Here is a 25,347-nt window from a genome sequence, read left to right as displayed (position 1 = left end):
AGCATTGCAGTTCTCAAAAGACCCTAAAGAATTGTTTATATACAGGATATAAACCAACATCAAACTCTGAACCCCTTGTGAGACCCAATAATCGTCCAGGGGCCAAAGTTTAAACAATTTTAAAGAATCAACAATATGTAAAAATGCTTGCATATAAGTAAAAGCATATATAATAACATTTCAGTTTTTGTGAATAATTAAAATGTTTTCCATTGTACAACTGGATCCCCAATGTGGCCCCACCCTACTCCTAAAGATTTTGATTTGAACAAATTTAAATCTACACTATCTAAAGTTGCTTTCATTACAGTAACAGCTTTTCTACGCAAATGTTTTTTTTTTAATAAAACGGTTTCAAAGATTTACTCTATATATTCCTATCTAAAACGTCGACCCCCATTGTGACCCCACCATTCCCCCGGGGGTCATGAATTTCACAACTTTGAATCTACACTACCTGAGGATGCTTCCACATAAGTTTCAGTTTTCCTGGCCTAAAAGTTTCTGAGAAGAAGATTTTTAAAGATTTACTCTATTTATAACTATGTTAAAACTCAACCCCCCATCGTGACCCCACCCCAACCCCAGGGATCATGATTTTCACAACCTTGAATCTACGCTATATTAGGATGATTTCTGACAAGTTTCAGCATTCCTGGCCAAAAGGTTCTTGAGAAGAATATTTTTAATGATTTACTCAGTAAACTTGTATGTTAAAATTCGACCCCTTTTTGTGGCCCCACCCTACCCCTGGGGGTCATGATTTTTACAACTTTGAATCTACACTACCTGAGGATGCTTCCACATAAGTTTCAGTTTCCTGACCTAACAGTTTCTGAGAAGAAGGCCAAATGGTTCTTGAAAGAAGATTTTTAAAGATTTACTCTATATATTCCTATGTATATTTTCGACCCCCTCAATGTGGCCACACCTACCCCGAGGGTCATGATTTTCACAACTTTGAATCTACACTAACCGAGAATGCTTTCACATAAGGTTCAGCTTTCCTGGCTAAATGGTTCTTGAGAAGATTTTAAAAGATTTGCTCAATATACTCGTATGTTAAAATTCGACCCCCATTGTGGCCCCACCCTACCCATGTGAGTCATGATTTTCACAACTTCAAATCTACACTACCTGAGGATGCTTCCACATAAGTTTCAGTTTTCCTGGCCTAACAATTTCTGAGAAGAAGGCCAAATGGTTCTTGAGGGAAGATTTTTAAAGATTTGCACTATATATTCCTAAATATAAATTCGACCCCCATTGTGGCCCCATCCTACCCCCGGGGGTCATTATTTTCACAACTCTGAATATACACTACCTTAGGATGCTTCCATACAAGTTTCAGCTTTCCTTGCCTTATGGTTCTTTAAAAGAAGATTTTTGAAAAAATCTCGGAAATTTTCAATAATTCCTAATTATCTCCCCTTGTAAAAGGGGTGGTCTTTAATTTTCACATCTTTGAATCCCGTTAGCCTAACTTAAGGATGCCTAGTACTAAGTTTGGTTGAAATTGGCCAAGTGGTTCTTGAGAAGATACTGAAAATGTGAAAAGTTTACAGACGAACAGACAGACAGATGGACAGATGAACAGACGGACGGACTTATGACAGACAAAATGTGATCAGAATAGCTCATTTGAGCTTTCAGCTCAGATGAGCTAAAAAGGCAGTAAAAGTGGATGTACAAATTTTTGTATAACACCTCGATAAAATAAAAATCAAATGAAGAAAAAAAGGAAAACAAACACCATCAAAATTATGTGAAATAAATACAGATATTTTTTCAGAGATTCAGAATTGCGATTTGACATGAGTTCGGAGAACTTTAAAATTTTTAGAGTTTTACCAAAGTGGTATTTTACAAAATTTCGTGTTTGTTTATTTTATCCTTATTTATTTATTTATTTATTTATTTATTTACTCGTTTATTTATTAGTCTTTATGCTTGCTTACATGTATTTTATTTATTTTAGTTATTTGTTTGCTTACTTCATTTGTTTATCAGTGTTGATAATGTAGAAAAAAGATTTATTAAAAAAAAATGACTTGGCAGTTTTAGTGGTAAATCAACTTCATCTCTTCATTTAAAGTGCATGATGACAACTTTATAAAACATTGAAGTTTAAATCACGTCATTATATGACTCCAGGATCTTGTAAATGTCTCATCATTCCCCTGACCTTCATTATTCGTCTGACCTTGTATTTGGAATTGCACTCATTTTTAATGCTAACTGGTAAAATGTCACAGTGGCTGGACTAGAAATTTTGAGAAAAATTACATAATTTGATTGTTGATAAACGGTTAACAGATAATCCCATAAGTAATATACTTACAGCTTTAATCGCTTTTTTAAAAACCCTTCAAATCTTTGGATTTTGATCTGCCTATTTTAATTGTATTTTAAATTTATCATAGATGACCGGCATTGATCGAATCTTTGGTTATTCACCTAATTATAAGATAAAAAAATGAATTTAGCCTTGACAGTTCTGTATATAATTTGCAAAATTTGCATATAGATTATACAAATGAATTCTTAGTGACACACAAAGGACTCTTGTCTAGATATTATTTACTTACAAAATAATTGCATAACATTCTAGAAAACCCTTTTACTGGAAAATAGATGTAGTTCAGAAATTTATAGGGTTGGGGTGATCAACTTAACTACCGGTTTCTCTCAATAGGCTGATAAATTATTTGGTTTTTTTTTATTTCAAGATTTATCATAATAATAAAATACATTTTAACAACAGAACGTTGTTGCAAAATATATGTAGTAGGTTTTTGGAGATTTCTGTCAATCGTCTTATGTTTTGTTTTACCATTAGAATGTTTCTGCTTTCTTATTATTTCATTCTTACAGTAATTTGTTTCTAGAAATAGCAATATTTTCGTTCACAGATTTGACAATTAACAAACATCTATTTTCCATTTTTAACTTATTAAATTGCATTTCTCAATAACAATTGATAAATGTAGTACGTGTGAACAATTAAACAGCAAGCAGTATACTTATTTTCTTTACATTATAATAGAAGTTATAATAGAAGTTTATTTGTTAGACATATTGCCTCCATTCACTCATAGAAACAAAATGCCAAGGAGAAGCCGCTTTTATCATTAATATTTAAACATATTAGCTGTTGTAAAGGTGTAATCATTTGTGTGACCTTGCAGTAATTTATTCGAATTTATTATGAAGGTAGTCACTGGAAAGACTTGAAAAAAATCCATTGTGAACCAAATTGACACACTTTTTTCGCATTATTTTCATACTTTATGCAACTAATCATGAAACATAATTGGTTTTAACATAAGAAACATATATCACAATTTTTGTTGCATCAAAGAAGATTACTTTTGTTGGATATTTGTATCAATACGACAGAATAATTGGAAAATAACCAAATCGCGCCGAATTAAAATCAAAGGTACAATGTACTAATATTAGGAAAATTATCTACACTGATACAACAATATTACAGATCCTCAAAAACAATCATTGATTCTCTATTATCGCAACACAAAAATAAACAATCGTTATAAAAGGCTATACTTATTTTCCTATAGTTATTGAATACCATTTCAATCCAATCTCTTCAACTCTCAAAATTAATATCATATCAATACAATTTAAGAACAATTAATATTGAACAAAGAACTGCAAATAGAACTACATGTTGTATGTCTTACCCCAAATAAACCCCGGTCTCGCTTATTGGTAAGGATTAATTTTTAAATCAAACTTCACCAATATGTTTTTTTGCTATATCAATGGACCAGAATATCAACGATTGTCGAAGAGAAAATAATACGGTTTTTTCCTTTTTCAGCAATAAATAAATTTGTAGAAAACAATCTCATTATATGTTTCATTATTTAAACCTTGCCTCATGTGATCACTGTTTAACGGTTGTTTTACGTTATTGTTACGTCACAATCACCCAGAGAATTAAAATGATAATACATTGAAAACCTATAACATTTAGAGAAATACATGTACATGTGTATTGTTTTAGCTTACTTAGGGCCAGAATGGATTCTTTTGATTTTGTTCAAATCTGTAACTGTTGCAGAAAATTTCATACGTGTCCCACCATTCTCTTGTTTTAAAATGTAGCATGTTTTAGCCATTTGTACAAAATGCTTTATAGACAAGTTATTGGGTTGCTTTAGATATTAAGTTTTTAAACATTCACATTTTCTATCCAAAAAATATTCCATGTAGCCATATAATATAAGTATGGTCCTTAACATTTTATACAATTGCATAAAGTTTGAAGTTTAGCAAATCAGTAGCTATAGGCTACGTGCAAGAGACAAACATATTGAAGCTGATGGCTACTATGATGCAATCTAATCATTACAACACGGCATCTTTCATTTCAAAATAATAGAAATAAATGAGAAATCATATACAGCATTGAAACTAAAGGTAGAAAAAAAGAAGAGTTTCTTTGACCCATGTTAATGTGACATTCTCCCGCTGCGGCCTTCATACGGTGATTGCATTTGTTTACATTATCTTTTTGCGGTAAAACCCAGTATGAGGGCCCTGCTATATAAACCGTGGAGACAGACTTCAGCCTCAGCGACCGATCGTCGACAGATCACAAGGTATGTCTCTTCTCTCTTCAGTAGCTTCTGTTTCTACACATCTTGATCTACTATGTCTAATACTGTTGTAATTTGGTGTTAAAATAAAAAAAATTCAAACTTGTATAGACATTGTAAGTTCTCTGCTTTTCTCTTTATACTGTGAGTTTTTTCTCGCTCTCTTCTTGTTAAACTGTTGTAATTTGCATGGTGTTTACACAAAATTGTAATATAACCATATTTACAACTCAAATGGACTTGAATTGTCTTTATAAGGTTTTAACATTTTCCAAAAAAAAAGATGTTTTATTCAATTGGTTTTTGTTTACTACTTTCAAACACGGATGCAACAGTCAGTCCTTATTTTGTTCTATTGATTTTTCCGTCTAAAGATAAGCATTATTGAATTTGATTATATTTGTTAAAAATGTGTAAGTTAGAATGTTCAGCATGCATTATCATTTCAATCCACCTTAATGCTATAGTGTCTATAAAGTAAAGTTTTGTTGGTTACAGGTTGTTCATAATGGTCCGTCACCTAGTTGTTGGCCTCTTGCTTGTTTTCCTTGTGGCGGAAATTTCCGCCTCCGGGTACTATCCTAAGGGAAAGCCTGGATACGGAGTAGGCAAGCCGGGATATTATCCCAAAAAACCAGAGGACAATGGCGGTGGGAAAGAGGAAGGAAACGGTGAAAATGGAAAGAATGGAAAAGATGATGAGAATGGAAACAACGGGAAAGGAGGTGACGGAAAAGAGAATGGCGACAATGAAGTCAACAATGGCGGCGACGACGAAGGCGTTGACAAATATGCCTATGGTGGCGGATATAAGGGAGGATATCGATATGGCCAAGTTGGAAAAGGCAGAGGATATGGCGTCAATGGAAAGGGAAGAAAACGGTATGGCTGGAAAAACATCTACAAATCCAAAGGAAAGAGATCGACAAAGAGATACTACAAACGTAAATACCAAAAAGGTAGCGACAGTGGATCCATCAGTCGAGATGACGACAAAACAAGTCAAGAAAGTCGGGAAAAAGGGAAAAAATACAGAGGGAAAAGATCAGCAGGATACTATTACAGACGTAAATACCGAAAAGGAAGCGATAGTGGGTCCGTCAGTCGAGATGACGACAAAACAAGTCAAGAAAGTCGGGAAAAAGGGAAGAAATACAGAGGGAAAAGATCAGCAGGATACTATTACAGACGTAAATACCGAAAAGGAAGCGATAGTGGGTCCGTCAGTCGAGATGACGACAAAACAAGTCAAGAAAGTCGGGAAAAAGGGAAGAAATACAGAGGGAAAAGATCAGCAGGATACTATTACAGACGTAAATACCGAAAAGGAAGCGATAGTGGGTCCGTCAGTCGAGATGACGACAAAACAAGTCAAGAAAGTCGGGAAAAAGGGAAGAAATACAGAGGGAAAAGATCAGCAGGATACTATTACAGACGTAAATACCGAAAAGGAAGCGATAGTGGATCCGTCAGTCGAGATGACGACAAAACAAGTCAAGAAAGCAAGGAAAGTGACGGGAAAAGCGTAGGAAAAAGTTACAGAAGACGGTCATACAAAAAATCTGGCTATCCAGTAAGGAGCTATTCTAAAAAAGGATATAGACCGAAGAGATCAGTTGGGAATTATTATAGACGTAAATATCGATTTGGCAAATATGGCGGGAAAGGCGGTTACAAGCCGAGTGGAAAGACAGGGGGTGGAAGCGATGACAATGGATCTGTCAGCCGAGACAGTAGTAAGAAGAGCAGCGAGAGCAAAGAAAGTGGCGGGAAAAGCTCGATGAGCCGTGAAAAGGACGACAAAAATGGCAAGGATAATGGAAAAAACGGTAATAATGGTAAGAAAAACGGCAAAAAGGGAACAAGATACGTGAAGAAACCTTATACCGGGTACAAGAAATATCGATACGGAAAATCGTACAAAAAATCTTACAGACCATGGAACAAAAAGTACTACCCCAAACGCTACTAGACCAAAATCCATTTAATAGACTGAACTGTTGAAATAAAAAAATATTTAAATAATTGTGAAAAACTCAATATCTATGTAACCTGATTAGAACTTGTGAAAATGTCGATGCTACTTTCGATGTGTATACTAAGTGTGCATATACTGTAAGACTAGTGTCGGTTTATAATTCAATAAACGCAATCAAACAATTCTCTGTTTTTTTTCTATTTTATCAAACAGAGACAGTTCTTTATTTCTAATTGAAAATTATATATATATATATATATATATATATATATATATATATATATATATATATATATATATATATATATATATATATATATATATATATATATACTTGTAAATACCGGTATGTTTCCTTTTATGAAGCTATAGAGTAGCGAAAGTTTTGAGTGAACTTTTTCATGACGTCACAATGATTATCGACGCGCTTATCTCTTGTTGGTAGCACTATTACTGTAAACAAAAAAACATGATAATTTAAACAATTTTGAAGGGTTGCCTTTTTTAAATGTAAATAAAGTAATAAACAGCAATATTATTAAGTTCACCGGGATATGAACTTGGTTGCTACGTGATCAAATCGATAACGTGACCAATCAAGTTCTCTATCCTGGTGAACTGCTATAGAGATATTGTTGCGTAATGTATATCGGTATTTAAAGAATAATATATCACAGTACACTGGATATTAAATTAAACCGTCTGTTGAGGCACGAGTAGGGGTTATAAATATAGTCCTTTTAACAAAACATCGTACTGATGATTTTCTCTTTCCTTAGTCGTTTTCAAAAACTTATTAGTCCCCTACAGGTTTTCATCGGAGGGATCTATAGCTTTCTTCTGCGTCCGTCAGTCCGTCAGTCCGTCCGTCTGTTTGTCTGTCCGTCTGTCCGTCCGTCTGGCTGTCCCACTTTAGTTTTCATCACCTTTTTTCTTTATGCGTTTGAGGAATAATATGAAATTTGCTGAACAGCTTCAAAATGTCAGACTACAGATCAAGTTTACACTTTTGTAGCGTCTGGTTGACATATTTTCGAGAAAATTTATTTTTTTATATTCCAATTTTTTGATGTTCGGGTTCGATATTCTGCATAACAGTGCATTGTTTTCACAATTTCCACAAACCGGTAGGGGACGTGTATAAGCTTATGCAATACTCTCATTTGTTTTCATTTCAAAATAATTCTTTACATAATAGAGGTTTATTTGTAAAATAAAAAATTGCTTCCATTTACTCATACAAATGAAATGTCTACGAGATGACACATATCATTAATATTTAAACATGTTAGCATTTGCAAAAGTGTGATCATTTGTTTGACCTAGCCCGAATCAATTTATTCATTGTATTTTAAAGTCATTAACTGGGAAGACGTGATGAAAATCTAGGATCTTTTTTCTATTTTACTTTTTTTTCAAATAATATTTATTGATCACAAAAAATAAAAACAAGATGCAAATCTACAGTCCAAATTTAAAATAATCCATTGTAAAACAATTAAAATATTCATAATATTTCTCATTATTCTTGTACATGTCCCTAACATTATGCAATAATTAAGAAGCAGAATGATTTTCAACGTTATGGAAACATATCACAATTTTGAAAACAGTAAATTATATTTGCTTCATATTTTTGTTTATATGACATAATGATCGAATGAAAATGATAAAATCGCGTCGAGATACAAAGATGTAAAAATTGTTTATCGTGATAAAATTATGTAACAGATCCTTAAACACAATCAACGATCCTCTTAAGTACAAAGTATTACAACATCAAAATAAGCATCAATATTAAAGCCATGATACTTATTTTCCTTATACATGTATAATTGGGTATTATTTCAATCCACTGTCACCAACTCTCGAAAATAATATCAAATCAATACAATATCAGAAAAACAATAATACAAGGAACACACAGCAACATTACAACATGATATGTGTCTTACCCAAAACACACGTTACTTCTAATGCTTAAGGATTAATTTTCAATTCACACCCCACCAATGAGTGGTTTTTTTTTCTAATTCATTGTAACAGATCTTGATGTTGTCGACGAGAAAATCATGCCTTTTTCCCAGTTCAACAATAAATGAATATAAAAAGAACAATACCATCAATTTAAATCTAATTTCGTGTGATCACTACATTAAGGCTGAGGCACCTGACCAGGCTTGGGGCGAATTACATTGTAAAGTAATGCATTACATTATCATTACTTCATGAATTTGGGCATTAAATTACCCTTACCATTACTTGATTTTCTTGAAGTAATGCATTACATTACCATTACATGAGTAAAGTAATGAATTACCATTATTTTGTTTTTAAAAAGTAAAGCTTATAAAGATGTTTGAAAATGTTTCAAATATAAAACATTCTTTAACATATCTACAGATTCATGTTCAGTATCAGGTTCAAAATTCAGTGACTTATACAAGATTCATTCTTTATTTGCTCAATATATAATCATCTTGTGGCATTATGAACAACATATTACATAAGTAAAACAATATTTATAGACATTTGGCATGTTACAATGTCGGATATAGAGACACAGAATTACATGCATAACAAAAAACAATTTATGGAATAATGTTGCGGTTATTAAAAGCTGAATAGATAGAGATATTTTCCCAGATTACACAAATCTTTATAATTTTGGACACTTAATTGTATTAATTCATAAACAGAGGGTTTTTCCCAGTTATATTTCCTAATATAGTTTAATCATATTTTTTAAAACTGAGAACACTTAAGGACAAAAGATTGCTGTTGCACTTTATGATCAAAGTTTCAAAGGGTTCATCTTTTAACTGCATCCTATTAGTTTGAAATCTTCCCAGCTATACTAAATAAACGTTCTACAGGAGCAGTGGAAGCTGGGACTGAAGTGCACACTAATTGGAGTAAATTGTTTAAATGATTTAGAACTCTGAATAACAACACTCTTAAAAATGTTATGAAATTTTGTTACATCTAGTAATATTAACAATTCAAAAATGAATTTAAAAAATCTTTTTTAATAATACAACTAAACATTTTATCTCAAGAATTATTTCTTTCTTCTTTAAAATAAATTTAATCAAGTTCAATTTCAGCTATTCATTTATTCATCACATTTTCTAAAGTGAACATGCATACATAAGCATAGTTATGCAACGTAATGCCAGCATTACACTAGATTTTGGAAAGCAATGCATTACATTACCATTTCTTGTAATGCTAATGTTGTGGCAATACACATTACTAGCATTACTTTGAAAACATGTAATGCATTGCAATGCATTACCATTACATTTAGCATTACCCCAAGCCTGCACCTGACCTTTTATATTTTTCTCTTAATAAAAATAAATACCCTATATCTAATAATTCAAAAGTTACCCATCGGCGCCACTTGGATTTTTTCAAATTAAACTGTCACATCGGCTGGAAGTTTTGCTTGAAACTCATCGGTAGAATTATTTTGCGATCCTTTTCGTCTCCTGTTAGGTCATTCAACTAAGCTTAAGCAACTCAACCAAAACGGTGCATTACAACTGCCATTAATTAAAATCACCCCTCAATTTTCATCATCTGCCTCGGACATGCGATAAATGTCTAAAAGGGTGGAAGGAAGTTGGGTTTTTTTAATATAAAAGAGATTTCCCTGCACCGTGTGTTTGTTACGATATTTCAAAATATAAACATTTATTTATACAGTTGAATAAGCTTTGTGTAATAAGAGTTATTGTTTATTGTATCCCATTTCTTAATTTTAACTCGTATGATGATCGAATTCAAAATTGACGCTTTTTGAATAATTTAATCAGTGCTATACATGTATTTGGAATAGATTACCCAAATTATATCGCAATTATGTCAACTTCCGTTCACCCTTTTGCCTTTTGTCGCTAATCTAAGGCAGTAGATGTATACTGAGGGGTGAGTTTTATTATGACCGTCCTAATGCACTGTTTTGGTTAAATTGGTTGCAAGCTTAGATGTTGACTAACCGATCAGGAGACGTAGAGGATCGCAAAATAATTTTACTGATGAATTTTCACCTGATGTGGCAGTTTGAAATAAATCTAAGATGGCGGCGATGGGTAATACTTTGTGTATTATTAGATATAGGATATTTATCTTTATTATGGGTAAAAATATACAATGCCAGGTGCATGTGTATAACGGTTATTTGTTGTATAGTTTTCGTTACGCAACTCTCATCCAGAGAACTAAAATAACATATAGAAAACACACCGTACTTAGAGAAATACTTATGTACTGTTCCAAACTACTTAATTAAACATATATGGACAAAATGAATTCCTTTTTTTTAATTCTTAATTTAATCTGTTGTAGATACACCATTTGTATAAAATACATTTTGGACATGTTGTGTTTTTTTTTTCAAATTTCAAATATTCTTTCCAAAAAATATTGCATGTAGCTATAATTTAAGTGTGGTCTTAAGACATTTTATACAATTACATAAAGTTTGAATTTTATGCAAATCAGTAGCTATAGGCTACGTGCAAGAGACAAACATTATGAAGCATTATCACTGCAATGATGCAATCTAATCATTATGACATGGCATCTTTCATTTCAAAATAATAGAAATAAATGAGAAATCATATACAGCATTGAAACTAAAGGTAGAAAAAAAGAAGAGTTTCTTTGACCCATGTTAATGTGACATTCTCCCGCTGCGGCCTTCATACGGTGACTGCATTTGTTTACATTATCTTTTTTGCGGTAAAACCCAGTATAAGGGCCCTGCTATATAAACCGTGGAGACAGACTTCAGCCTCAGCGACCGATCGTCGACAGATCACAAGGTATGTCTCTTCTCCCTTCAGTAGCTTCTGTTTCTACACATGTTGATCTACTATGTCTAATACTGTTGTAATTTGGTGAAAAAAATAAAATAATTCAAACATGTATGGACATTGTAAGTTCTCTGCTTTTCTCTCTATATTGTGAGTTTTACCGCTCTCAATGTGTTAAAGTTTTGTAGTTTAGTGTTAACACAGGAATATTATTCAACCAAATGTATTTACTAAACAAGTGGACTTGAATTGTCGGTCTAAGGTTTCAAAATTTTCTAAAATAGATGTTTCATTCCATTTTTTTTTTTATTTCGGACACGGATGCAACAGTCCGTCTTTATATTGTTCTATATATTTTTCCGACTAAAGATAAACATTCCTGAAGTTTATTAGATTTAATCAGATGTATAAGTTGAAACGTTTAGCATGCATTTTTATTGAATCTATACAGCCAACTGTATGCTATAATGTCTATAAAGTAAAGTTTTGTTGGTTACAGGTTGTTCATAATGGTCCGTCACCTAGTTGTTGGCCTCTTGCTTGTTTTCCTTGTGGCGGAAATTTCCGCCTCCGGGTACTATCCTAAGGGAAAGCCTGGATACGGAGTAGGCAAGCCGGGATATCATCCAAGAAAACCAGAGGACAATGGCGGTGGGAAAGAGGAAGGAAACGGTGAAAATGGAAAGAATGGAAAAGATGATGAGAATGGAAACAACGGGAAAGGAGGTGACGAAAAAGAGAATGGCGACAATGGAGGCGACAATGGCGGCGACGAAGGCATTGACAAATATGCCTATGGTGGCGGATATAAAGGAGGATATCGATATGGCCAAGTTGGAAAAGGCAGAGGATATGGCGTCAATGGAAAGGGAAGAAAACGGTATGGCTGGAAAAACATCTACAAATGGAAAGGAAAGAGATCGACAAAGAGGTACTACAGACCCAAATACCGAAAAGGAAGCGATAGTGGATCCATCAGTCGAGAAGACGACAAAACAAGTCAGGAAAGTCGGGAAAAAGGGAAAAAATACAAGCACAGAGGGAAGAGATCAGCTGGAAACTATTACAGACGTAAATACCGAAAAGGAAGCGATAGTGGGTCCGTCAGTCGAGAAGATGACAAATCAAGTCAAGAAAGTCGGGAAAAAGGGAAAAAATACAAGCACAGAGGGAAGAGATCAGCTGGAAACTATTACAGACGTAAATACCGAAAAGGAAGCGATAGTGGGTCCGTCAGTCGAGAAGATGACAAATCAAGTCAAGAAAGTCGGGAAAAAGGGAAAAAATACAAACACAGAGGGAAGAGATCAGCTGGAAACTATTACAGACGTAAATACCGAAAAGGAAGCGACAGTGGGTCCGTCAGTCGAGAAGATGACAAATCAAGTCAAGAAAGTCGGGAAAAAGGGAAAAAATACAAGCACAGAGGGAAGAGATCAGCTGGAAACTATTACAGACGTAAATACCGAAAAGGAAGCGATAGTGGGTCCGTCAGTCGAGAAGATGACAAATCAAGTCAAGAAAGTCGGGAAAAAGGGAAAAAATACAAGCACAGAGGGAAGAGATCAGCTGGAAACTATTACAAACGTAAATACCGAAAAGGAAGCGATAGTGGGTCCGTCAGTCGAGATGATGACAAAACAAGTCAAGAAAGTCGGGAAAAAGGGAAGAAACACAGAGGGAAAAGATCAGCAGGAAACTATTACAGACGTAAATACCGAAAAGGAAGCGATAGTGGGTCCGTCAGTCGAGATGACGACAAAACAAGTCAAGAAAGTCGGGAAAAAGGGAAGAAACACAGAGGGAAAAGATCAGCAGGATACTATTACAGACGTAAATACCGAAAAGGAAGCCATGACAGTGGTAAGAAGAGCAGCGAGAGCAAGGAAAGCGGCGGGAAAAGCGCGGAGAGCCGTGAAAAGAACGACAAAAATGGCAAGGATAATGGAAAAAACGGTAATAATGGAAAGGAAAACGACAAAAAGGGAACAAGATACGGGAAGAAACCTTATACCGGGTACAAGAAATCTTACAGACCATGGAACAAAAAGTACTACCCCAAACGCTACTAGACCAAGATCCATTTAATAGACTGAACTGTTGAAATAAAATTTCTTTTTTAAATAATTGTGAAAATTTTTATATCTATGTAACCTGATTAGAACTTGTGAAAATGTCGATGCTACTTTCGATGTGTATACTAAGTGTGCATATACTGTTAGACTAGTGTCGGTTTATAATTCAATAAATGCAATCAAACAATTTTCTGTGTTTTTCACTTTTTCAAATATAGACAGTCCTTTGCTTAAAATTGAGTGGTGTACATGAAGCAATTAACTTCCCAATTAACACAAAGGAATAATAGTACTCTTACAAAACCAGTAGTTATCTAGTCTTATTGAAACCAGCCTGGATGCTCAACAAGTTATCTGTACGATCTACCTGAATAGAGTTCTAACCATAAACTATATTATTAAGTTTAAAAACTTCATATATTTTTGTTTTGAAATAAGAATATTTTTTCTGTATATCTTAATACAATGTTTTTCAACTCAAGGAGATATACAGCCCTTTTACAAACACGGTGCTATTGATTTTGTCTTTCCTCGGTCGTTGTCAAAAAACTTACTGTCACCTTGAAATATAAGGCACGTCACGGTGCAATTACTAGTATATGCATGTTATTCTACGATGTGATTTCAATGTCAGTATTTAATGCCAAAAAAGGTCTTATTGGTGTACATGTAGTGGTGAAAATGGAATTCATCATGAAATTTGAAATACAAAAATCTTATACAAATCTGAGTTATATAAAAGAGTTCTCAAGAACGAAAGAAGTTGCATCTATTTGAAGTTGTAAAACCTATACAATACCGATCAGACTCAACCTAACACCAGAGTAAACCCCAACTAAACCCTGGGTTTACTTTTGGGGTTTACTTGGGGATTACTCTGGGTCTAATTTTTGAAAATTTGGGTCCACTCAGGGTTTACTTTGGGTTTACTTGGAAATTGCTTTTGTGGTCAACTGTATGCACTGAAGTGTGAAGCAGACCTGTATTTTATCTTACCATTCTACTATCTGTAATTTCTGTCCCTTGTGTATTCTGAATACACAGTTAGCGTCTGCTTTCAGGGGTGTACTTCTAATCGGGGTTTACTCTCTGTGCCCACTCTGGGTTTACTTTGGGTTTACTCTGGGTTTACTCTGGGTCCACTCTAGTAAACCCTAAGTAACCCCAGAGTAGACCCAGAAAACATAGGGTTTGGTTGGGGTTTACTTTCTGTTAGGTTGGGTCTGATAGGTACTGTATATATTATAGGAGGATGTATCAAAAGTCAAATGTCCATATATGTCCTCCATCTATGCAATTCCTATGACTTATAATACGTGTCTCTGTCCTCTTTATATGAATATTAAGAAAAAAATGATGACAATATTAAAAATAAAACATTAAAATGTTTATTTCTAAGAAGAAGCACTCATTAGCGCTTCAATTGATTTTGTGTATATACAGCACCACTGGGCATGTCTGACATATTCAATATTTTAAAGTGGTATATCGTTAAACATTTACTTTTTATAAACTTATATATACCGCAACATGCCTTTTTTGTGGGGTCGTTTTTAATATTAGCCCTGGACCAAACAACTAGGCCCTACACAGTTAACTCTTAGGTTCTAGTTCTTATGTATAGTGATTCAAAAGAAGTTTTACAGTCGTCGTCTGAACAGTATGAGTTATAGATGGATTTTTTTTTACTTTATTATCCTAAACTTTTTTTCAGTTTCTTTTCTATAATACAATGTATGTACTTTATAAGCGTTTATTTACAACAAAGGACATATTAGCAACTATTGAAAGTCTCGCGTGACAGGAATTCAAAGGTCGTTTTATGCATTAATTTTCTTTTATTCTGTTGAAAACATTAACACATGCATATATGTCCTTTTAAAAATAAGGAATTTGTTATATTACTTAACTCCCGTATATGATCATAATTACGATGATTAAGGTGGAATAACACATCATCGCAAAATTGTTGACTTCTGATCGAAACGACATTTCGGTTTAGTGAAAGGATTTTATCCATGTCAGCAAAATTACTATATAGTCGAGTGGATAAAGTGTCGGGCTTGTGATCCTTACATTCCAAGTTATAATCCCGCATGGGCTGTTGTTTTTTACTTACTGAATTCAATTTATAGATTTTCATTTTTTATCCCAAACTGCAAACTTTTGCTTATTTGACATATGTTTAGTTTCTTTATCATTATATTTTTCATAATAAAAAAAATACTGTTAATTTGAGTGATTTTTTCCAGGTGTGTTGTCCAACTTAAATTAATTCTCACATACGCATGTATGCTGTGTCCACAATGACGTTAAAATCGGGTATTTATTTTCCTTATATCGCTGAACATAATAATTCAAAGTTTTGTTATTTTTTTTCTTTTGCTCCTTAATAAATACACATGCAAGTTCCATGCTTAATTAACTGTTATCTTGATCCAATCGTATATGCATACGTTAGGTAAGTGACAAAAAATTATCAAAAAAAAAATTTAATTGTTATTAGAGCTACGTACAGCCGCGTCATTTTGTAATGAATAAACAAAAACAAATTAAACAAAAAACTATTAAAATATCTATTTGTTAGTTGCATATATGGTCAAACCATATCGTTTACTGTTTATCGTTTATCGTTTACTGTTTATCGTTTACTGATTGTAATGAAGTAAAGGAATGATAAAACGATGATAAACAAATGAATTAGATATAATTTGACTCGACCTCGTTAAGTGCAATGTACATTTGTATATTTCTTGACTTCTTCCATCTCAGCCCATTTACAGAAAACCCCACAATTTCTTATCGCTAAGGATTTTGCATAATTTATGAATGTCTTGTTCCGGTAAAAATGGACCCGCCCTCGGTCCGACAAATAGATTTTAAAGAGACGACCACCAGTAAAACATATTAGAACCAGTTTACAAACCACATTGAAAAACATCGACATGAATGTCAATTTATGGAGAAGATGCGAGACTTTATTTAAACATGTTGCCCATTGTTGTTCATCTATAAGCAAATCGCCAGGTAGTACAATAAGCTTGCAAGTCCTATGATAGATTTTAAAAGAGTTAGAAGAATAAAAAAAAAAATGGGGAGGGGGGTGCAGTGTTTCCCTCCGAATTTTCTCCAAGCGATGACTTTGTATTGTTGGAATGTATATTTCAGACATTTGGCCCGGTAAAATATTCAAGACAGCATTACATTGATATTACTTATATCTTAATTTCAGCATTTGTTAGATTTTAAATATCAATATGTTCAACCAGAGACATACATTGTACAGCTGTTGTATATAATATATACATATATATGTCTCTGGTTCAACTTTAAACCCATGAAAATGTTGTTGTAGATAGCATTAGATCCGTAGGTTGTGGCAGATATGCATTTTCCAGACCCCCTGTGTCGTACAGCGTACAGAGATACTTCCATCTACAGTCTGTCTGTCAGGCCAACAAGTAAGTCTGACCAGAGACATAAATAACAAATAATTGTTATTTATGTCTCTGGTCTGACAATACATACATTACAAAATCATTTCTCTACAGAAATTGCTATTTATTCTTACTGAACATTTGTTTTCCTGTAAAAAAATTTTGTTCTTCTCAAACCCTTGCTCATATATCTCATTTCCTGAAAAGTATCAGAAATGAGTGTAATGTGTGCAGTCACAGTGTTAAATGGTCACTCCTGTTTTCTCGTGGTTAAGTTGATATCCAAGTAATACATGATCAAACAAAAAATACATTTACTTACCAATTCACCAAATTAAACATCCTATATTTTAGATCGCAGAGTGTGACCGATATCTCTGTGTCCCAATCAACAGATGTCAAGAAGTCAAGGGGTATATACAATAAACATTTCTCATTCAATGTAATACAATTATTCTTTAAAAATTTATAAATCAAATCAAATAAATATAGGTGTCTTCATATAATAAGTCATTTAATGGTTTTTTTTACCTGTTCAGACATAGTGGAGGCGGTGAACACCCAGATAAACTCGGAGGACCTGGGCAGGCTGTTTGCTGTGGTTCATGTGGCCGGATTTCAGCGCAAGGTCACGGTCAATGACATCATCGTCGTGGAAACATCCTCTTACCCCTCAGTGGGCACCAGGATCAGGCTAGAGAAGGTAGGGGCGGAGTCTAAGTGTTGGATAAATACGATTTATTAAGTCAGTGGAGTCTTCCTGACAAGTTAGACACGTTCTATTTTCAGTACATAATTTCTAATTTTATATGACAATAATATGTGTTCCTATTTTATTCAGTGTTCTCATCATTCTGGTTGTAGGTGCTCCTTGTGGGCAGCAAAGATTTTACCCTGGTAGGGAGACCATTGCTAAGGTGAGTGCTGATGTTGTGGTTACATGAATACACACACTACTAATGGGCCACCTAATTAAAATTCTCTCGCTTGACTTGATGGTTCAAGTTTTGATTGGTAGGTAGAGAAATACGTGTACTGGTACTGTTTTTACGCTTAAGTTGTATGAAACTCAAATGGAAAACAGATATCTAAACAACTGGATTTTAAGAGAAAAAATTCTGCTCAGATTGTTATTAAACAAAACTTTGGCCAAGTAATTTTCATCCTTTGGTAGGGCAAACAAGCATTTTATCAGATCTATGGCCTGATAGAAGGATTTTGAAACTGACTCTTCAACCTATTGAGATATGCTTTGTTTCAGTCGCTCGGTGGTGAACATTGAGGCCACAGTGATAGAGAAGACCCTGTCCCCCATGGTGCTGTCTTTCCTGATGGTGCGAAGAAGGCGTGTCAGAAAGCTTAGAAGTAAGAGACCCGTCTAATACTTAAAGGGGCATTGTTACGATTTTGGTGAAAAAATTATTTTTCCCATTTTAATGTTAACAATGCTTCAGTAATGCATTTTTAATAGGTAACCAAAATTTGAGTGTCATTTGTTGAGTTATAAGCGAATTACAGAGCTTACAATTCTTTGCTACATGTATTTAAACAAAGCTTTAGTTTACATTTTGAATGTCAAAGTCAAAAATTCAAGTTTTAGACCTAAAACGAATGTTTTAAACATTGAAACTGTTTATTTTTGCTTAAAATGAAAAAGAAGATAGACAAATCAGCTTAAAAATTTTTTTCACTGGTATATTGAACCTTTATAATCAAAAACAGGGAACAAGCCTTGTTCACATGACAAAGAATTTTGAGCCCTGTATCTTGTTTATAACTCTTCAACTGACTCTCAAATTTCATTAGATCATAAAACATGCATTCCTAAAGCATTGTGAGTAATACAACAGAAAAATAGAATTTGACCAAAATCGTGACCAAGCCCTGCCCCTTTAATTGTTGTTCAAAACAATTTTTTGCTAAAGGCATAAACACCTTGTAAGCTGAATGCATAAATCTAAACAATTTATAAATACTTATTAAACGAGGTAAGCAGTGTTTCTCAGCTATAAGCAAATCACAATTGCATTGGTTGAATTGTTATGCTGTATTCAATGTATTTTTATGTTGTATTCAGTGTATTGTTATTCTGTATTCAGTGTATTGTTAAAGGCCGAGAGTGACCTAGAAAATTTAACACCCATACAGCAATTAAGCTGATATGGCAAGAGGGGCAGGGCTTACTCAGAAGCTGTTTAAATTTAGAACTTGTTATCAGCATTCGCTTGCATCCTACACGTGCTCCTTTTTAGCAGACGAAACTGAAAGGATTTCACTGCTGTGATTGTTTAATACTCTCTACAATTATTCATATTATTGTAAAGAAAAAACACAGACTTGTTAGTTTTTGAATACACAGTTCTAATGTATGGAACTCTGGGTACAGATGTACAGTCAAGTCTCTTTCAATGTAGAACAACCATTTGTCTCTTCCATATCCCCTCTCTAAATTTATATGTATATTAAACCTTTTTTTTTTCAAAGGTGCCAAAAGGAAGTGTAAATTAATGGTTTTAATTTTGATTGCTTAAAACATTCTCACATTAAAATATTATAAGGTGTGCTACAAAATCAAATTTAGTTCACAATTTTACTTCATTGGGGTCAACATTACTATCAATCACCCCTATGTCGGTTTTAGCTGCACATGGTTTGTGGGGAGTCCCTCCCGCCAAATGTCAATAAATCAGACACCAAGTCTGGGAACTTGTGAAAGAGGTTCCATCGAGGTTAATGTTATTTACCTCGATCATGATTATTTACTCTGAATTTTTATACTTGCATAGAGATGTTTTCTTTATCCAATTTATTTATTAGATTTTTCAATAAAACACGATATAACTGTTTTATTTTATGATTGTTGTACAAAAATTGTGTATATAAGGAGTTTCCTTTTGAATTGCCTCTGCCGCAATAAAGTTCCCTCCAAAATAAAATTATGGCGGAAAAACATCGAAAGGAGTAATTAGGCTCACTGAGGATATTAGGCAATTACAAAGTTTTCAACATTTTGATTGGAATATAGAAGAAATTCTGATGAACCTACAAAAGTGATGATGCGCAAGAAAGGTTTGGAGAAATATTCATTCCAAGACAGGTCAGCTCTGGAATGTTGAGGGATGTCTCCATTGTTTACACAGACACTACATTACAAGTCTGAACGATACTGTGCCACAAATGGGTTTTCCAATACCAGTATAAATCTTTAAAAGATTTTTACACCCAATTTGAAGACTGAGTGACTAGCATTTGCAGTGATGGGCTGGCCCACTATTTATACCAAGATTGTGACCTGCTAATCCAAATTAATGTGCCGTGCATAGATCAGCTATTACTGGAAGTAATCCCAGTGTTTTTGAAAATGATTCTATTCTAAATTATGTGTTTTATATGCAGTTAATAGTCTGTCTGTGGATATCAACAAAGGCAGGCGGCTTTTATAGTTGAGAAAGAAACTTGATACTATAGGAGTAAAACAGCAGGGAAAACTATCATTGCAGCATGTGTATGTTCCTCATGTTCTCTTTATTTATGATCAGCAGAGTGATATCATAGTAATAAACCAATAAAACGGATTATCTTGTGTTACATGTAGTAAGACATGCTGTCAGCCATTTATATGTGTCTATAGCAATGAGCATTTCCGGTAGAAATGTAAACAAAATGCCGGTTCTTTCATCTGTCAATCATTCTCAGGAAATTTGAATTTCTTGATCACTTCATAATTTTAAATTGGAATTTCTGAAGGAATATAGCATCAATTATTTATTTTTTTCTACCAAAAGATGCCTTTCAGTGGACTTTGGCTCTGTAGCAAAATTTATTTATTGCTTTTTGTTGATTAAAGTTTAAATTCAAAAATGTCTTCTCTGAAGTGAAAGTTGGCAAGAAAATTGAAATTTCCTCCATTTTCGTGATTGGCTGCTATTTATACCCAAGGTCCAGTCTTTAAGCTGTATTCAGTGTATTGTTATGTTGAATTCAATGTATTGTTATGCTGTATTCAGTGTATTGTTATGCTGTATTCAATGTATTTTATGCTGTATTCAATGTATTGTTACGCTGTATTCAATGTATTGTTTCACTGTAATCACTGTATTGTTATGCTGTATTCAATGTATTGTTATGCTGTATTCAATGTATTGTTATGCTGTATTCAGTGTATTGTTATGCTGTATTCAATGTACTATCATGCTGTAATCAATGTATTGTTGTGCTGTATTCAGTGTATTATCAAAGAATTGTACTGAGTGAGTGAGTGACTATCAGTGACAGTCACATTCATGCTTTGATGTCACTGTGTGCCTCGTGGTTGAGTTAATGTTCCTTGTAAAATTCCATCAGCACCCAATTTATACTCATACAATTGTTTTTGTTTTTAGTGCAGAAAACCCAGCAGGTGGTGTTGCTGATTAACTCTATAGAGGTGAACTCGCTGGAGGACTAACCCTGTGTTCTGTGGCCGTCCGACGACAAGATGGGGTACTTGTACACAAAACATTGGATTACAAAGCTCTCCATCATCATCAGGACTCTGTTTAACAATAGTGTAAAAACATTTTACCAATTTGTCGGATAATCGTCAGACAATAGTCGTTGAATTGCCAAGCTATCACTGGCCAAGACTCTATGCTGAGGACTAGTACTAAGTGGATAAGTGTGTACTCATTGCAGTTGAAGAAAGGTTGTGTTCACTCACTGCCAACGACATGATTTGTTGACATGAAGACTTTAAAAACATGTACCCAAGTTTGAATAGTTGAAATTCATTAAAGTTTTCACCCATTAAACTGTTTTGTATATGGTAATTGCATTTTTGGGTCCAAGCACTTGCACTGGTATTTTTGGTGACATAAATTGTTTGAAGATACATTACTTGGACACTCTGGATTGTCAGTATATTTTAATATAAACATATAACCTTCTTTGGGGAAAATAAAATCAGGCTGGTTCATGCAGTTATGAAGGTAGCAAACATTTTTCTTTAAATACATTACTGGCTGGCGAGGATTTTATAAAATTTTCTGCAAAGATACAGTTTACATGATCTTTAATCTCTCTTAAGCTAAATTATACAGATAATGTAAGTACATGTATCATCATTTGAATCTCAAGGCCAGTCACACATACATGTTTCACATGCTTACTGACGGTGAGAGTTGATGAAATTTTCTCATCTCATGAATTTATTCTCAATTCGCCAAAGAGAAAGTGAAACTCATTACTTTTTTGAGGTACTGTATGAAAATGATGTTCATGTTATGAAAACGTACAATTGTTGATAAATACATGTACATTAGATTTCATAATTGATGAATGTGTGAAGAAGCAAATGGGAATAGGGCATGAATTACTCATACAGTTGTAAAAACAGGAAAAATTCAATGAGTTGGCTCACAATCAGTATATCATTGTAGTAGATCAGTCTGTTACACAGAAGGAAAATCCAAGTCTTGCAAGTGTGAAAGAGAGCAATAAATATAGAATTTTCTTTTGAAAAATTTAAAGAGGTATAGCACACTTAATAAACGATTTGGCCTCAAATATAGCCTTTTGCAAACATCAGACATTTTCAATATTATACAATATTTAGTTTAAATATATTCAAAGAAACGCAAATTACACTATCACTATGCTCTAAGAGTCTTAATTATCTTGCACGACATCATTAAAATATTCAGGTTTTGTTAGGGATATATAGGAGAGTAGTTAGTATACAATAAAATATTGGATATTTGACTATTTAAACCACTCTAAACCAAAGACATCCGATTAAAATTATGTTCTACAGGTATTGTATTATTTTAGTTTAACGTGTTCTTCGTGCTGAAAATTAGACAAATATTTCAATTAGTGTCTTTTCTAGTACAATCATGTATATAGCCATATATATTGAAAATGCATCTGTTGAAAAGTTAGATACTTGGCCTAGTGGTAACGCGGAGGTCTTTTTGATTTTGTGGTCGCTGGATCGAATCCACAAAGTAGTGATTTTTTCCACTTAAATTGAAACATGAACAGAGGAGAGAGGTTATGTTACACGTATCTGATTTTCTGGGTGTTTTTTTAAAAACTATCTTGTTTAATTCAATCTGAGTATGAGCATAGCCAATATAAACAGTTCTCTTCATTAATACTATACATGTACTCTATTTACACTTAGATCCATTGCATTTTGCTTGAACTTGTCACGGTTCAGAATATCAACTACTGCTATACACAGAGTTTCCCGAATTTATGACAAATCAATTGTTACAGAACCATTATAAAATCAGTACAGTGTATCCAGGTTTCGAAAATCATATTGCGACAGCTAGGTACCTGAAGCTAATTTTAGCAACAGATACTTTCCGTCCAAACAGGTGTAGGCGAAATAATGGGAAAAGGCGCTATACCTCTTTTAAAGTTCATGGAATTAAAACACGATAGGATAGACATAAGTTTTAATTTTTCATCAAAATGATTATTTCCAAAGGAAACAAAAATTGAATTAATTCATAACTTGTTTCGCTTGAAAATAATTCTTTTGAGATATTGATTAATTTATCACGTTTACATTTTAATATGTTTTGGTTTAACGTGGTCTTTGTACTGAAAATTAGACAAATATTTCAAATAGTGTCTTTTCTAATACAATCATGTATATAGCCATATATATTGAAAATGCATCTGCTGAAATGTTAGATATGTGGCCTAGTGGTAACACGGAGGTCTTTTTGATTTTGTGGTCGCTGGATCAAATCACTATTAGTAGTAATTTTTTTTTTCACTTAGATTGAAACATGAACAGAATAGAGAGGTTAAGTTACATGTATCTATTTTTCTGTTATTTTTTTAAAAATTATCTTGTTTAATTCAGTCTGGGTATGAGCACACCCAGTATATGTAGATCTCTTCATTAACACTATACATGTACTCTATTTACTATTAGATCCATTGCATTTTGCTTGAACTTGTCACGGTTTAGAATATCAATTACTGTTATACACAGAGTTTCCCGAATTTATGACAAATCAGTTGTTACAGAACCATTATAAAATCAGTACAGTGTATCCAGGTTTCGAAAATCATATTGCGACAGCTAGGTACCTGAAGCTATTTTTAGTAACAGATACTTTCCGTCCAAACACAGGTGTAAGCAAAATAATGGGAAAAAGGCGCTATACCTCTTTGAATCCAATAAATATTCAGTATCATTCAAATTCAGTCAAGAAATTAACTCGCAAACTAAAAGGTTACCAGCATGAAGAAAGTAATAGAATTTTACAATGCAGAATGAAGTTTTATTATCTCATCTCTCTTCTTTACAACAATCAAAAAAATGTAACATCTGATAAAATAACAAATAATGTCAGTAAAAAAAAATCCCATTAATATAGCACACTCGATAAATGAGCAGTTAATACTATGTACATAGACACTTATATGTAGCTGTATGTAAAGGCTTTGTTGACGAATGATTAAAATCATTGTCAGGAATATGTACATGTATGGTCTTAATCAGTTTATGTACATTCATGAGTATGTATAATCTAAATATTCATGTTTGTACATTTTACAGCTATATACAAATTTACACTTGAATGTCAAGTTAATCTTGATGAATGTCAAATTACTACATGTATGTTGTTAACACCTAAAAGCATGACTGTCAATTTGCATTTTACAGGTACAGTATGTACATGCATAACTTCCAAATTCAATCGACTTTAAAAGTGGTCAGTCAAATACTCACAGCCTTAGATAATGATGAATCACAGATATTTATACATGTATAAGTCAGGAAATAAAATAGAATTCTGTGTATACATTGTGAAGCTGAATACAAAACAAATGATCATAAATCAAGCACAAGATCAGACAGTTCAACTTTAACAAAATGGAGAATTAGCCTTAAAAATGCAAAAGGTTTAATGTACACTTGTACGTACATGTATATCAATAATGATGAAAGTTTAACTCCACAAATCAAATTTATCCACTACATGTATGGGGAATTAGCCTTAAAAATGTAAAAGGTTTAATGTACACTTCAATAATGATGAAAGTTTAACTCCACAAATTAAATTTATCCACTACATGTACATGTATGTTGTTGAGAGTGTTGAACCAGAGTTCTCAAACCCTGTGATCTACATGTGTCTGTCCAACCAATGCCTGGTGATTTGTCACCGTGAATGTGGATCACAAGCCCTCGGTCTCAAATCACGTGATCTAGCTATCTATCTGACCAATGTCAGGTGTCTGATCACTATGGAAAGAGGAGTTACTACTGACATAGGCGTCGGAACCGGGGGGGGGGGGGGGGGGCAAGGGGGAGCTTAGGCCCCCCCCCCCTCCACTTTTTTTGCAAAGTTATACCTAACCATTAGAAACATAGCATGATAGAGGGTTCAGCCCCCCCCCCCC

The 25,347-nt window shown here is 33.6% G+C and overlaps 3 protein-coding genes across 3 annotated transcripts; all 3 read left to right on the top strand.

Annotated features, from left to right (window-relative positions):
• The first annotated feature begins 4,453 nt into the window (after positions 1–4,453).
• Positions 4,454–6,753, top strand: LOC117680541 (cylicin-2). Its single transcript, XM_034465938.2, has 2 exons — positions 4,454–4,628; positions 5,124–6,753. The coding sequence occupies exons 1-2, from the start codon at positions 4,558–4,560 to the stop codon at positions 6,595–6,597; spliced, it is 1,545 nt and encodes a 514-aa protein (XP_034321829.2). The 5' UTR covers positions 4,454–4,557; the 3' UTR covers positions 6,598–6,753.
• Positions 6,754–11,374: 4,621 nt separating this feature from the next.
• Positions 11,375–13,664, top strand: LOC105338112 (cylicin-2). Its single transcript, XM_020071283.3, has 2 exons — positions 11,375–11,435; positions 11,926–13,664. The coding sequence occupies exon 2, from the start codon at positions 11,936–11,938 to the stop codon at positions 13,496–13,498; it is 1,563 nt and encodes a 520-aa protein (XP_019926842.3). The 5' UTR covers positions 11,375–11,435; positions 11,926–11,935; the 3' UTR covers positions 13,499–13,664.
• Positions 13,665–16,385: 2,721 nt separating this feature from the next.
• On the top strand, positions 16,386–21,494 carry LOC105337988 (large ribosomal subunit protein bL21m). Its single transcript, XM_011442952.4, has 7 exons — positions 16,386–16,528; positions 16,857–16,962; positions 17,293–17,351; positions 17,478–17,641; positions 17,803–17,855; positions 18,200–18,303; positions 21,321–21,494. Exons 1-7 carry the CDS (start codon positions 16,447–16,449, stop codon positions 21,383–21,385), a joined length of 633 nt encoding a protein of 210 aa, XP_011441254.3. The 5' UTR covers positions 16,386–16,446; the 3' UTR covers positions 21,386–21,494.
• The last annotated feature ends 3,853 nt before the right edge of the window (positions 21,495–25,347 follow it).

Source organism: Magallana gigas, chromosome 1, assembly GCF_963853765.1.
Source record: "Magallana gigas chromosome 1, xbMagGiga1.1, whole genome shotgun sequence".
NCBI lineage: Eukaryota > Metazoa > Mollusca > Bivalvia > Ostreida > Ostreidae > Magallana > Magallana gigas.
Note: the sequence above shows the minus strand (reverse complement) of the source record. Positions and strands in the feature narration are given on the sequence as shown.